Source organism: Pygocentrus nattereri, chromosome 11 (assembly GCF_015220715.1).
Source record: "Pygocentrus nattereri isolate fPygNat1 chromosome 11, fPygNat1.pri, whole genome shotgun sequence".
NCBI classification, from domain to species: Eukaryota; Metazoa; Chordata; class Actinopteri; order Characiformes; family Serrasalmidae; genus Pygocentrus; species Pygocentrus nattereri.
This window is the reverse complement of record NC_051221.1, coordinates 21866791-21883255: the sequence shown is the minus strand read 5'-3', so window position 1 is coordinate 21883255 and position 16465 is coordinate 21866791. Positions and strand designations below refer to the sequence as shown.

The 16465-nt window shown below is 41.0% G+C and overlaps 1 protein-coding gene across 1 annotated transcript; it reads left to right on the top strand.

The window, feature by feature from the left end:
• The first annotated feature begins 1199 nt into the window (after window positions 1–1199).
• gdpgp1 (GDP-D-glucose phosphorylase 1) lies at window positions 1200–3164 on the top strand. The gene has a single exon (XM_017700108.2). The coding sequence runs from the start codon at window positions 1432–1434 to the stop codon at window positions 2524–2526; it is 1095 nt and encodes a 364-aa protein (XP_017555597.1). The 5' UTR covers window positions 1200–1431; the 3' UTR covers window positions 2527–3164.
• Window positions 3165–16465: the final 13301 nt, after the last annotated feature.

Here is a 16465-nt window from a genome sequence, read left to right as displayed (position 1 = left end):
TTGCAAATTCCTGGAAGGCAAGGCAAAAGACACCGACCTCGCGAACTTTTTTTTTTTAGATCATCATGGCCCTTAAACCCTTCACAGACGTCATATACAAATACTATAACAACTGTGAGCGAACAATCACATAGCAGCTAATGTAAGCTAGGTTGTGGGCCAGCAAACTTTCACTACAATTGCTGTTGTCGAGGTTAACCAGTTGGGATTAGCTATCCTGAACATTAGCATAGTAATACTGACCTACTGATCCTGCGACCAAACAAAAATGTCTTAGTTACCCAGCTGTCAAGCAGAAACAGAGCGGCCTCCTCACCTCTTTTCATGGCTTTCAACTCTCAAAGAAGCTGAAGCCCCCACCCCCCATTGCTCACTGAGTGGAATAGTGTTGAACAGTGTTTGGACATTGTGTTTATTTCCCATTTAGAGAGCCGGGGCTGTGCCTGATTTTTTTAAAAACAACAATAGAATAGAATAGAATAGAACTGGCCAAGCACCCTATTTAGGGCACATGTACGCTTATTGGAGCGCACCCTGAGTGAACTGATGTGACGCTGGGTTTCTTCTGACCAATCAGAGACACGCACCGGTATGATGTATCACAGAGGACTGAATGGAAGCAGTGAACTTGTAGAGAGGAGAGTCCTCACTCTGCAGTGTCTTCCGGTTTTCTCAAACGCTAGAGGGCGCTCCCGAGTGAGTCCAAAATGAATGGGTTGATATGGAGCATTCCAGCACAATCACAGTTTATAAATGCTTAAAATTTTTTAATGTAAAAGAATGCAATCATTTCCTAAACATTGAATATTACAAAACATTTTAACACCGCTGTTATATCTTTAAGAGCTTTTAAATTCGAGTTATAGGAGTTTAAAACGGCGCCTCGTGTAGGTCCATGACGTCAGTGAGCGCGAACAGCCAATGAGCTGCTGCGCTCGCCCATCAATCATCACGCTCTGGCAATAAAGCCCGCCTCCTGCTGCACAAAACAAGTTTGCTTTAGAAAAAAGGAAACAGTTCAGTTTTCTTTGTTTTTTTGTGAAAAAATATCCTTCAGCTTTTTAAAATTAAAGAAACGTTCTGGGTAAAAGATTAGAAATTATTTTAACTGTCCGTTTTTAGCCGTTGAGCTCCATTCACTCCCATTTACTGAGGACTCACTCGCGGGCGCCCTCTGCTGTTCAGCAGTCCTGTTTTAGCTGTTACGGGGCGGGTAGGAAGTGGCCAGGCTCCTCATACACCGGCTCTGATTGAAGTAAACGTGTGAATCAGGGTGAAGGTATCTTCACGACTTAAAGGCAGAAGACTACGAAGAGAGTTTTGTGCCCTAGTTATCGGATCCTAGGATCGACGTGGTGTTTCACTCGCTCTATGGGACTTTCATTTTCAGGGGGCGGTGAAGTGTAAAGCCTGGATAGCCTCGCTCCAGGTATGGAGGGTCGCCGTCACGTTTTCACCTACACCAAGCAGGACCTCGTGCGTGACGTGGGCCGGACTGACGGGGGGATCGCAGGTCAGGCGCTGTCCGGATACGACACAGCTCTGAGATCCGGCTGGGCGGAGAAGATGAGCCGCGGGCTTTTCAGATACCACCTCGGAGAGCTGGAGACGAGGGTCCTACCCGGCGAGGCGACATATGTCGCCCAGCTGAACATCCAGAGAGGCATCGAGAGGCGGAAACCTCAGGAGATCCTGAGCGTCCGACAGAACTTCGACCCCAAACAGTTCAACTTCAACAGGATAAAGCCGGAGGAGGTGCTGTTTGAAATGTGTAAGGCTGAACCGAGCTCCACGGAGAGCTGTTTACAGAACGGCACGACCACCGCGACCACCGGCTCATGTGTGGTGATCATTAACGTGAGCCCGCTGGAATTTGGACACAGCCTGCTGCTGCCTGACCCAGAGCGGTGCCAGCCGCAGATCTTAACGCCCCATGCCGTGCAAGTCGGCCTCGAGTCGATGTTTCTCAGCGCTGATCCGGGCTATCGGGTCGGCTTCAACAGCCTGGGCGCCTTCGCCTCTGTCAATCACCTACATCTTCACGGATATTACCTGAAGCACGCGCTGAGGGTCGAGTGGGCCCCCACGGAGCCCCTCGCTCCAGAGAAGAGCCTGTATCGCGTCGATTGTTTCCCCAAAGGCTTCATGTTCTACACTGAGGGTGAGGACCCGGGTGGGACCGCAGAGGCCGTGTGTGAGCTCACAGATATTCTGGTTGACGGAGACATCGCGCACAACGTGTTCATGAGCCGAGGCTGCCCGCCCAGCAGAGAGGCCCGGCGCTCAGCCCTCAGACGGGGAGTGCGCGTTTATGTCTGGCCCAGAGTTTCCTGTTTCGGGGCCAAAGAGGAATCCGCCTTCAACGTGGCCCTGTGTGAGCTGGCCGGACACCTTCCCTTCAAAAACAAGGAGGACTTCAGCAAGATAGACGAGGACGGAGTGAAGGCCATCGTTCAGAGATACGTCATCAACGACGAAGAGTTCACTGAACTAGAAAAACGACTTGTTGAAAAGTTACGAGCTTGATTTTGTTAGCTTTATGGTGTTTTGAATAGCTGATAACGGGGTTAATTAATTCTATTCATCATATCTCAGTAAATGATTGTTTCTTTGAAAAAAGTCAGAGTACTTGACACATAATTTTGGGTGAAAATCCTAATCAGAAAAGCGTTCTCGAGGTTTGAATTGACCCCAAGGCTAAAGTGCTTTTCTACATTTGAAGATAACAGATAAAAGGAGGGTTAAAGGGGCTCCATTACTACTTTACTGTAAACGTGCCAGTACATTTCCTCTTGCCTACAGAGGTGTTACAGTTGTTTGGATGGGTTACTGTGGAGCATTTGAGCAAAATTACAGTTTGTAAATGCTTGAACATGTTGATATAGAAGAATACATTCATTTCCTGAACACAGAACAGCACAAAACATTTTAACACCACTGTTAAATTTTTGAACTCCGGTTTTAGGAGTTAGAGACTTCAAACCTGTACTGGGCCATTGAGCCAATCGGCACTCGGCAGTAGTGACGCTATCCAATTGGCACTCAGTAGCAGTGACGCTACCCAATTGGCACTCAGTAGCAGTGACGCTACCCAATTGGCACTCAGCAGCAGTGACCTATCCAATTGGCACTCAGCAGCAGTGACCTATCCAATTGGCACTCAGCAGCAGTGACCTATCCAATTGGCACTCAGTAGCAGTGACGCTACCCAATTGGCACTCAGTAGCAGTGACGCTACCCAATTGGCACTCAGCAGCAGTAACCTATCCAACTGGCACTCAGCAGCAGTGACGCTATCCAATTGGCACTCAGCAGCAGTGACGCTACCCAATTGGCACTCAGCAGCAGTGACGCTACCCAATTGGCACTCAGCAGCAGTGACGCTACCCAATTGGCACTCAGCAGCAGTGACGCTATCCAATTGGCACTCAGCAGCAGTGACGCTACCCAATTGGCACTCAGCAGCAGTGACGCTACCTAATTGGCACTCAGCAGCAGTGACGCTATCCAATTGACACTCAGTAGCAGTGACGCTACCAAATTGGCACTCGGTAGTAGTGACGCTATCCAATTGGCACTCGGCAGTAGTGACGCTATCCAATTGGCACTCAGCAGCAGTGACGCTATCCAATTGGCACTCAGCAGCAGTGACGCTACCCAATTGGCACTCAGCAGCAGTGACGCTACCTAATTGGCACTCAGCAGCAGTGACGCTATCCAATTGACACTCAGTAGCAGTGACGCTACCCAATTGGCACTCAGTAGCAGTGACGCTACCCAATTGGCACTCAGCAGCAGTAACCTATCCAACTGGCACTCAGCAGCAGTGACGCTATCCAATTGGCACTCAGCAGCAGTGACGCTATCCAATTGGCACTCAGCAGCAGTGACGCTATCCAATTGGCACTCAGCAGCAGTGACGCTACCCAATTGGCACTCAGCAGCAGTGACGCTACCTAATTGGCACTCAGCAGCAGTGACGCTATCCAATTGACACTCAGTAGCAGTGACGCTACCAAATTGGCACTCGGTAGTAGTGACGCTATCCAATTGGCACTCGGCAGTAGTGACGCTATCCAATTGGCACTTGGCAGCAGTGACGCTATCCAATTGGCACTCGGAAGCAGTGACGCTACCCAATTGGCACTCGGCAGCAGTGACGCTACCCAATTGGCACTCGGCAGCAGTGACGCTATCCAATTGGCACTCGGCAGCAGTGACGCTATCCAATTGGCACTCGGCAGCAGTGACGCTACCCAATCGGAACTCGGCTGTAGTGACGCTATCCAAACGGCACTTAGTAGCAGTGACGCTACCCAATCGGCACTCATTACTACTGCTTAAAAAAAGATAATGTACCTTCACCTTTCTGAAATTAAAGTCCTGGATAAATGCTTAGAAGCTTTTCCTCTTTCAGCCGTTTAGCGCCGTTCATCCCCATTCCTTGATGACTTGCTCGAAGGCATCTTCTGGTTTTCTGCATTCTATTTTTTTTTTTTTTTTCTTTCATAAATAGGAAGCGGCCAGGCTCCTCTTTTGAGACTGATGATGTATCTTGAAGGTGGGAGGAACAAAAAACTAAACTGTAAAAAGTAGTTAATTTACTGCACAAGGAAACCTGACAGGTAATGTTACTACTACAAGTTGAGAATTAAGTCTGTATTTGATAGCCTCTACATTGCTGGTACATCAGTGGATTTTTTTATTGCCATGGGCGGGATTCCCAGCGGTGATGTATTTGTGTAATGCATGCTGAGCATCTTCGCACGAGAACGCCAAAGGACAAAAACAATATGAAATCATGAACCGTGTCAGACCATTAAGGCTGAGGGATGCAGTGCTGTACTGTAGAACAGTACATAAGATGATAACATTTAAGTGTTGGTTTTAGTTCAGAATGCCACAATGAAGATGTTAAACTACAGATAAGTAAGATATATTTAAATATGTACTTAGAAATAAATAGGACTTATTTCTTAATTTGTTCATTTGTTCTGTGTATATTTATTAGATATTGTATTTCTTTAAGGATTTGTAATATTTTATTGTATTATGATATTTTGCCATCTTTATTTTTTTTAATAGATCGAAGAATATGTATGTCAAATTATGTCAATCAGAATGGAAGTGGATTATTTTTAAGGTTGTGATTGGCAATCAAGCTTTGTTACGAGCAGATATGGGTTCTAAACTGAATGTTTACAACATTTTCTGAACTGTAATTATCTGCCAACAGTCAGACATATGACTTTGTTTGCAGTCATTAAGGGCTGGTTTTCTGGACTAGACTAGACTTGATCCTAGACGTAAACATTTTCATCAGTTAGTCCTTTTTTTTATCTACACTGATTTGTCAAGGGTTCGTTAGTAAAGACAATGGTTCAATATGTAGAGAGCCATTTGAATGCTTAAATGCTGCTTTGCATGGTGAAACGGTTCTTCAGACCGATGGATAATGTGCTGTGTATAGTTCTATATAGAACCAAAAGGCGTTCTTCTATTGTTACGATGTCAAGCTTGCCCCTGTTTTTAAAGGTAAATGAGAGACAGAAAAGCCTGAGTATTTTTCTATCCAGTTCACCTCACTTTATTTATGAAATGCTTTTGTTTTATGAATGGTGTTTGAGTTCGGCCTTTGTAGACTAGTGAGGCAATGCTTGAAGTACACATGAAAAGTAAACCAAAAAACAACTGAACAACATTTCTGTTGCCCATTATGGAGGTGTAGCAGGGGTGTAGCCAGGGTAAAACATGGCCAACCTTCTGGCCACTGCAATAAATTTAAACAAAGTAACATGACAGTAAACAAAGATGACAGTCAGCTGTCATCATTGGTGCAGTCTCTGCTGTGTTGTACAAGTGGTTTTACGGTCAAAATCTGCCCTCAGGGCAGTTACCCCTCAGTTATAATGCTGTACTCAGTACTCAGCATATTTGACAGGTGAGTGAACTCAAAACCTTAAAATTATTGTTTTATTGTTTGTTTTGCCTAAGGAAGCTACTAGCGCTGGCTTTGTATGTTAGGGAAACAATTAAAAGCACCTACATCAATCTATACTTCAGTGTATTACAGTATTACAGCAGAGTGCATGCATATGTTTGCTGATGCAGTTTCTTCAGAGGCAAATGCAGTGCTGAATAAGTTCCTGCTAAAGCTACTGTAGGTTAGCCTGTTACCCAGCCAAATATTTTTTCTCCTAATGTGACCTTTTTACCCTCGTATTTTACCACCCTAAAAACATCACTGGAAAGGGGACTGGGTAGTTTACTGGACAGACCTCATTGTCCCCGACATGCACAATAGACATGAAGAGGTACAGTTCATGTCTAGTGCAGCTGAATCTTAAATCACTTAATATTTTCTTTGCAGGTCTGCTGCTACTCAGCGCAGGTGTCATAGACTCAGTGCAACTGTGGAATTACTGCTGCTTGTTCCCTTAGTAGGTTGATAAAAAAACATAGTTTAGCCAGGTGCTCTGTGTACTGCTGTAGAAAATCTACCATTTTCCTGGCATGCGTGAGATTAGCAAGACCTCTTGGCTAGATTTGTGAACAGAATGTGTAGAATGTGCTCTTCCCTGAAGAGTATAATATATTACCCCAAACCTGCTGTCTGTCTACAGAGTAAGCTACCTCTAACATATTCACTTGAGGCTTGTTAGATAATGATTTAAAAAAAAAAAAAAAGGTTTAATCATAAAGCTATTAGGCTTTATATATGCATACATATTTACATACATAAAGTGCTTTATAATAATCATTTGACTTTTCTCTGGTGATTGGATGTAAATGCTAAGTGTAAACAAGGTTGTCGTTGTGATGTCAGAGTGTTTGTGAGCCACTGATGATTTGTCTTCATATAGAGAGACTCTTGTGTTGCCATCTCATACAAGCACCCACATGTCAACAGAAACACGACATGGTCCATGTCTCTGTATGGGGAAGTTGCCCATGAATCTTGAGTCATACTTTCTAAAAATAATAAAAGGTTGTGATGACCTTATGATGTCTTTATACATATGACACACTATGCTGTCAGCAAGCATAAAGACAACGTGAAGCATGAGTTTCAGATTGGCAGAAAAGGATTCCAAATACAGATAATGCCTTCTTCATCACAGATTATCACCTGGATAAAGCTTCTTTACACGTTTTATCAGATAATATGTAGCACAGTAGCTTTGTTATTTGCTGAAGAACTGAGATGTTGTAGATAGAGCTGTCTATCTTTAAAGCTTGCCTGCTCATGACTTCATGCTCTTGACTACCAGGTCATGTGCAATGACATGGAGGATGTCGCAATAAAGACTCCAATTCACTTCTAATCCGGTCTATTGTTGGAAATAAGCCAAACCTGGTTCTCTCAGTCATGATAGACCTGCTATAAGCACCTGCCTTTCAAATCCATTTGGATTTGCTCGATGCATTGATGTAGTTCTGCAGTGAAACTGAAGAGGACAGAGATGTTTTTGCAAAACTCATGGTAGCATAATCAGGACCAATTCATTACTAGTCTATACCAACAGATGTCCATAATACTAGTCATCTGTCATGTCAACAGAAGTAAGCAATATAAAACATGTTGATATGTTGCAGATAAGTTTGTTGCAATTCATTTGAAACAAATATGCTAAAATGGATAGATGGAAAGTGGAAGTTATAGAAGAACCACTTTTGCTTCCCTAAAGGATCTCTTCCATAGAACTTTCACATAATATAAAGGTTCTATACCAGTTATAGATTTCTAGACCCATATTAAGCACATTTATGGTTGTCCCATTCTCACTTTTGCCTGTATGTGGATTCAATATTATAATTTTGGTATTAATGGTAGGAAAAACATGTTTATTGCTTATTATTATGTCATTTGGTTAATGATTTACTACTGTCTGCTTCAACCAAGGCTGTATCTTGCCATATGCGCTGTAAGCCGTTGTTCAGGATTGCTGAGCTACCACAGGAGCCCAGAGTACTTAATATAATTTGTCAGTTAAAGTTCAGTAAGTCTAAAGACTTTTGTATGCGTTTTCTGAGCTAAACATTCATTCTTTTTCAGTTTTGCATACAAAAGAATATGATTACAGTGGATTAGAGGCTCCCTGGTAGCATGTTGCTTTGATGCTCCTGTGTTCTAGAATAAAGTGGTAATTATTGATTCTTTCTCTTATTATGTTACCAAGTCTTCCTTGTAGAGGCTTGTGTGGTAATTGCTGTGCTGTCACACTGTCATCTTTTCTTGGTGCAGGAAGATGCTGAACATTAAGCAGAAGTTGCCAGGGCGTTCCCAGTCGCCTGGGAACTGTGGGCATGGCTGTGGCCAGAAGAGCAGACAGTAATCAGAATGCTGTCTGTACCACCACAGGAAGTTCACCCCTTTTAAAATGTCTAGTCTGTGATAGTAACCTTTCTTACTGTGCACATTGTATCCATATACACTTCCTGCGTGCGATGGTCACTGCCTCACTTATTTTTTCAAATAGTAATTATTGTTCCATTTCAGATTGAATTAGAGGTTCACATTGTGGATTCCTTTTTCTGGCAAATATATTCCATCATTACATAGTGTGTGAAAATTGAGGCAGCCAGGAAGAGAGGTCAGGGTCTGAAGCAGAGAGGGAGGGAGAAAGATTGCTTAGACTTTAGAGGTGTGGGTCTCATTCTCAACCTCCCACAAGACAGATTAAACTAGAACACACTGCTGAGGCTTAATCTTCCACCTACAGTTCACATGGAGAAATGTTCTATAAGTTGTAATACTTTAGCCCCAGAAATTGTATGGTTACCAAATCTAACTGTGACAGGATAAGCACAAGTGTTTTGTCAGTGATTTTGCAATAGTCTTCTAACAGTTTTGAAAAAGTCACCCCATTTCAGGTATAAAGAACACTTTGATGTATAGGAGAAAATTTGTATTATTATACACTTCTGAAGATAAAGGTTCCTGAATGGCTCTTGGCTTGGATGTATAGTTCCAAGAGAATTTTATTTCTGTGGAACCCTTACACTGTGTGGAGAAAAGTCTCATTTGCAAAACAGAAATATCTGTTGAGAGATTCTCTAGGAAACCAAAAGCAGTTCTTCTATGGCTTCACTCCAAAGAACACTTGTTGGACCTTTATATACATATACACATATATACATATATACATATATATATATATATTGCTGGTTACTTTTGTTATCATTGAGAGATTGTCTCTTGCTTGAAACCACTTATAAATAAATAGCTGAAGCAATGGTGACATTAGAATAGCACTGGCCTGGACATCCTTAGCTAGTCTTTTAGAAATTTGTGTTGCAAGTGGGAATACTCAATCTTCCTAGAGTTTATTAAACAAACACATACATTAAAAATGAAACAGTCTGTTTTACTTCTTCCCAGTGTGGCTTATGTAACATGAAAAGTATGCATTTCAGTCACCCATGGCAGGGTAGGTTTACAAAATCATAAAGGGACTGAAACATCATCTGATGTTGGACAAAAAAAGCCTTTGGCTCTCATTTTCCAGGAATATCTATTAGGAAACAATTCTGAGTGTATTTTTGTTTAAGACTGCAGGCTGTGATCCAGCACCACTAGCAGTTCGAGCCCAGCTAGGAAGCTCCATGGCCTAGCGAAAGTTTACTTAGTATACAGTATCTGCCCTGTAGTAACATGTAAAATATATAAGCTCTTAAGATGGGTGAAGCTCATAGCCTGTGTATTATAATACCTCAGTTATAAAGCATTTAGGTGGCTGGAGATACTCGCATCCTTGTTCATGAGGTGACCAGGTTGTGTTAAATAATCATTACTGAAATATAGGTGATCAAAGATGACCCACAAAGACCCACATAAAGTGCACTTCATGAGTGCATAGCAAGTAAGCAAAGTTTATTTACATAGGACTTGCCGTAAATGTAAATGACTTTTTACAACAGGTGTTGTCATAAAGCAGCTTTACAGAAAAATCTGGGTCCAAGCCCCCATGAGCAAGCCAGTGGTGGCAGTGGCAAGGAAAAACTCTATTAGAGCAAGAGGAAGGAACCTTGAGAGGAACCAAGGCTCAGAAGGGGAACCCATCCTCCTCTGGTCGACAACAGATAGCAAACATTGTTAGTATAAAGTATTATAGTACAAAGCAAGAAAAACAGGTGGAGCAATGTTAGATTAGTTTATGCAACAGCAGCATCATCGGGATGGTCAGTTCATGAGGGTAAGGTTTGCACAGCGTTGTACAGCATGAAGCTCAAATGGTGGTCCAGAAGGCTGGCGAGCAGTGGGCACCTGATCAAGCCAGAAGAAGCAGCAGCATCAGATGCACAGAATGGGCAGCTGTTCAACTCAGCAAAGAAAGGAAAACACACAGAGAGTTAGCTCTGTAATGAGTGACTGATCACAGATTACAGTATTAACAAAGCAGCAGAAACTCAGTCAGACCTAGTTATTACAGACCTTTACTGAAGGGGAGAAACCAAAAGGTAACAGAGATCCGAGGGCTCCCTGAGATGTTGGTGCCCCCTCTGCTCCACCGTCAGCAAACCTGAGTGAAACGGTTATTTCACTGATACCTGTGAACAGAGAACTGAGGAAGGCCACCTGGGCATCTTTTGATTTAAATGACCAAGCATCGACCAAGTTATGATGGATACTTATAGATAATTCACCGGCACCAACCAACCCTTGAGATGACTTTGGGCTACTAGACTAAGTGGAAGCTGTTCAGGAGTTGCTGCCACTGCTAATGTGCTGGTCTTCTGTGTGGGTAAGACACCTAAACACTAAACTAAACCCTTCAGAGTGCAGCTGAAGGTCTGTAACCGTTGCTGTTATATGACTTGGAGCTGGATTTGTGCAACCCTTACCCTATGCAAATCTCAGTCATCAGCATCAGCAACTATTACATTTGGCAAGGTTTTCTGTCAGCATAGAAGAAAGACTCTTGCACAAGAGGCAGATTAGTGTTTACTTAGAGATTCAGGTATATAGATAAGGATACACAACAACAGCACCTGACGTCAATCACAGAACATAGAGTGACACTTCTCCATGCATAGTAGAAACACTGGCCATACATACAGGCAGTAATAATGCTGATGACACAACATGCAAGGTGAACCATGGCAACTGTGACACACTGTTTTAAATCAATCTTAGCAGAATCTATTATTTTATCTAAGACTCATTTATCTGTGTAATTCAGTCATTGAGATATAAACAAAGTCATTTGTGGTTTCATGTTAAATGGTGCAGAATAGAGAACTTTCTTTATAGTGGTGGTGATGTGAACCAGGGGTCCACAACACAATTATAGCCACTGTATACACTATCTAAAATAATCAGTGAACTCATGCACGTCTTCTGCGTTATACATTTTTTCTTATATTTTAGATTTATTTGAAGCACTTTTTGAGTGTAACTTAAAGATGTAATTCATTATAGGAACTTCCCATCTTTAACTTCCCATCTGGTTACAAAAGGTGTCCAACAAGGGCCAATATTAGGTCCTACACTGTTTTCTGTGTGTGTGTGTGTGTGTGTATATATATATATATATTACTAATATTCCCCTTGTTGCTGACTTTCATTCTCTTATATTCCAATGACACAATCCTGTATGTAACTTGCTTGTAACTTGTAACTTGTATTGTCAGTGCCCTAGGACAGCTTACTCCAGGTCCAAAATTCCTTCGTCAGCCTTAAATTGTCATTAAAATGCAATTAAGACCAAGACCATGCAGTTCATTTGAAAGGATGTCACGACTGCCCCCAGTTTTAAATTTACTAGGAATAAGGAAGCCATCCTGGAACTGATTACAACATGTAAATATCTAGGCATTAGGCTAGATAGTTCATTATCCTTCTCTAACTGTATAACCCAATTACAGTCAAAGGTTACGGCCAAGCTTTTTTTTTAAACAGAAATTGTTCTCCCCTTTCCAACGGAAAGTCCCATGTCTTTTGCTTCCTCTTCCATTGAGCCTGCTGTTGCAAAAGACAGGAGTAATTTATCTCAATTTCTAATTTTTGTCTTAATGATGTGCTTGGTTAAATTAAAGGTTAAATAGAAAAAGGCATGATGGCAAACCACTTTCACTCTAAAATGCAGATTTGTACAGTGAGCTTAGTATCACATACATGAGAAAATACTGAATTAAATCAGCTTTGATGTACTGAAAACTAACAAAAAGCCTCTTTAGACAGCAGCATGGAACTTCACACTTTTAGAACCCCCTCTAATTACTTGAATTACACTTTCAATATCTGCAGTCTCTAATTCTGCAATGATGTAATAACATAACCTTTTGTGGAACTGAGTGTTAATCCTGAGTGTTAATCCTTTTAAGGGAAACCAATGTCAGTCATTATCCAGGATTGTAGTCCTTATTTTGTAGTCACTGTTTTGTGTCAATAGGAGTACAAGACCCAACACAAACCTTTCCAGGCAACACACATCCATTCAGTAAACAGCAGTGTAGATTTACCTCATCATAAAAGGACTGAAAGATGACGAACTTTCCCCCGAAACACTGTCACCACAAAAAGCACTGAAAGATGATATAAAGTGTACCGCTTTACCTTGTTTAATATATCTTATCACTCTAAGGGGCTGGCTCAAGTGCCCTATTAGTCTTTTTTATAACTTGCCTCAAAACATGTTGAATTTGTACGTAATCTCAAATAGACTTGCACGTGAGGTTTCTGAGACTGTATTGCTATTGCTATCTCTAAAAAGTAAAGGACAGGTAAAACTCAGGATCCAAGAAGGCTGCTAAGAATGTCTGGGCATTTAGTACAGGCAAGAAGTCTTCTTCTTAAATGTCTAATTGTCTCTATATCTGACAAAATATTTAAAATGAGAGATATCTCTTCCTTTCTTCAAAAGTGCAAGCCTTTTTATTACTCATGTTTGCTCTGATGTTATTAAGCTGTCATGACATGAATGCTACTGCCAAAAAAACTGCAAAATGTTGCAAAAGCTTTGTGTGAGTTTGTGGAGTGATTTAATTGCCCAGTATTTCAAATAGTCCAGCAAATATTGGCCCATGGAACATGTTTTAATCGGGGTAAAGCCTAAACTAAAGGTGGTACCTTCAAGGGTACATTTAATTGCCTTTAGTCAGGAATCATAATTGTACCATAATCCACTGAAACTATATTTTCTAAATGATATTTTCTTCATTTGTAAGTTTTCTAACTCCACACACCCCATCTCATCTCCAGGCTATTTATTTTAGTGTTCTGTTTTAATAGATTTGGTTATGAAAAGACATAAATATGTACTTTTCCACTGGGAAAAACTTATTGCAAGGTTCACAATTGGACTTTAAAACCACTATTGTAACTTTGAGGGTACATTTATATTGTTTGTACCTCGATGAACAAGAAATGTACCTGCACAGTACCTTTATTTCTAACAGTGTACTATCTTGCCTCACAATTTCCTGCATGTGCATCTTACCTCAAAGTTAGCGTTAAATCTCGCAATATGTCCAGAATCATTAACCTTGTTTGAGGAAGCTTTTGATTTTTGATTCAATTGCATTGAATTCTTCAGACATCTGGTTCCTATCACCAACACTTCTGAAAAAAAAATACTGTTTTGAATATTTTTTTCTAGAATCGAGCATTTCACATCAAACCATCCTAAATTACTTTGTTTACACCCCCTTTAAGTGCCTACTATGAAATTAATATGTAAAGAATGTAGTTCAAAAGTAAGAAAGGGAGATCTGTACTAGTTTAATGGCTTAAAGCCTCACATTTCCAGCACAGACGTTCCTTATAAAACCTGAATGCACACTCAGATCTCTAACCAAACACTTTCTTATTTTGTGCATCTAAGCTGCACAAACAAAAAACATACGTCGCTTTAAGACTGAATACTGGAGTCTTTCACAACTAGATTCTACAAATAAGGTACAATCAGCAGGGCAGGTCTTCAACACAGGGGTTCTACAGGACTATAGAGCATTATTAATGTGTGTGTTAGGCAGGTGCATTGGGGCAGAATTAACTATAATCAACAAGTAGTTTGCAGTGTTCATTCTAACATTTTTTCTTTTCTTTGTTATTTTTTTACAATTGCTTTTCATGTCTCTTCTTTTCACAGACACTCTGTCTTTTGACTGCCTTTTCTTTCTCCCTTCATCTTCTTTCTTTGTTAAAGGAGCCATTTAATTGAGGCTGTGGCCACAAATGCTTATTAATTCCAGGTGATGGCTTCCGTAACTGAGATTAGGTTAGTCAGAAGAGACCTGAGTCATCTATTTACTCTAAATGAGCACCCATGGTGTAATCTGTGCGCAGTGTACTCTCATATATTATATCTAATCTTTAACATTACACTGTTATTGTTAAAAGTTATTTGCTGTTTTCTTGAAATCGATGTAGGAAGTACAGTTCTATGTTTATACTGTCCCCTTTGTGGTGCTGCTTGTGACAGTATAGATTAGAACTACTGAAAGAGGTCATGTAGTGGTAACCTTGTCATATGTTAAACAAACATTACATGCTTATTCCTGTGATGCGGGCCAACAGTTCCATATCTCTTAAGATATTAATAAACAACCCTCACATGAAAAAAGAACAGTAGTACTACTATGGGATTTTTGCAGAATTCCTATAAAAACTACAGGAGATTACACAAGTATAATTAGATTTATATATTAGATGACTATAAGACAGGAAAACTGCAATGGAAGTTGCCTATTTCATTTAAAATGCCCTGTGGATAGTGAGTACTAGCATAGCACATTTTTTCCTGGCACATAGGAATATAAGAAACATATATTCCTACCCAGATAGCAGTGAAATTCTGGCCCAAATGTGGCCCACATCTGCAGTTCTGTTATGGCTGTGTTGACTCATGGTGAGTCTGGCTGCCTCAACTTAGCCACAGGTCCACCAAATATGGGCCAAATAAATTTACCATATACTCACCTTACATGGGCCATGTCTGGGCCAAATCAGGGCCAGAGGACTTAACCTCAACTTCACCTTATATGGGCCAGATGTCACGTGTTGTGGACCAGACCCAGGCCAAATTAAATTTACCATACTCTCACCTTACATGGGCCATGTCTGGGCCAAAGAATCTAACCTCAGCTTCACCTAAAATGGGCCAGATGTGTGCCAGATCCAGGGCCTTACCCTACATTGGGCATGTTATGGGCCAGACAAAAGTACCGTGTTATAGGCTGTACATCAGGTACCGCAGCCAGCATTTCAACATTTATTTATAATTGAGCCAATGTTGTGAATCAATGTTAAATCATTGTTCAATTTTGGTTTGTTTTTCGAAAGTGAATCAACATAAACGGACAAAGCTGAACAATCAATGGTTTGCTGCAGTTTTCAGAACATGATGTGCATTATCATGCATTAAGCCAGTATGTAGTGTATTACTTTGTAAAAAGCACAGATTCTTAAAACTCACCTGTATGCATACATTAATTTCAGTGACAACACTAGAAATCATTTGGAAACAGCTTTAATGATCTTACAAAAATATACAGAACTTGCACAGACAAAATGGGTGGAATAGCAAGTATACAGGTTTCCATATACCAATAAACAATTAAAGAACAACACACAATAAAAGTCAAGTGTGAAGTATACCATTGTGCTTGATTATGTGTATATACTCATTGGCCACTTTCTGTACAGCTACCCTGGATTTAAAATCATTGTCCATTTTATCAGCTCCACTTACTATATAGGTGCACTTTGTAGTTCTACAATTACAGACTGTAGTCCAACTGTTTCTCTGCATACTTTCTTATCCTGTTCTTCAATGGTCATGAGCCCCACAGAGCAGGCATCATTTGTCACACTGTAGTGTACTTGAGTCTTTAAACACTTAAGTGTATTTGCTGGACTGAGAATAAATTTCCAGCCAACAGCATCCTGTAGGCACTGATGAAGAACTAGAAAATAACAAACTGGGCAGTAACAGATGAGCTTACATTTCTAACTTTACCTGTAAAAGGACTAACAAGGTAGGTATGTAATTGGACACAGTGTTTTAAAACTCCAGCAGCACTGCTGTGTCTGATCCAGTTGTACCAGTACAACCCTCAATAACATACCACTACCAAGTCAATATCACTACCGTGCTGAGAAGGAAACCACCTGCCAAATGATACCTATTCTGTGGTCCTGTGAATTGATGGAGTAAACAAATTATGCTGAGAAACAGATGGACTACAATTTTTAATATGTTGTATGCACAGAATATAATCCTCTGCTCCAAGTGACCGCCTAAAGCAGCCTCTTTTTTTACTAGTTTACCAGGCCTCCCAAGTAGAAAATCACTTCCTGACCTCCCTCTGCAACTTGGTCATACGCAAACAGGCTCAACTAGTTAAACAAATTTAGGTGTATAAAAAGTGTCCAGTGAGTGTGTACACAGAGCATGTGTAAGAGAGAGAGAGGCAGACATAGAATGGACATCTGATCCCTACCCTTCAATGTTAAAAATAC

What these genes read in the sequence shown, in the direction of transcription:
- gdpgp1 (XM_017700108.2), top strand. Translation starts at nt 1,432, where the DNA reads ATGGAGGGTCGCCGTCACGTTTTCACCTACACCAAGCAGGACCTCGTG.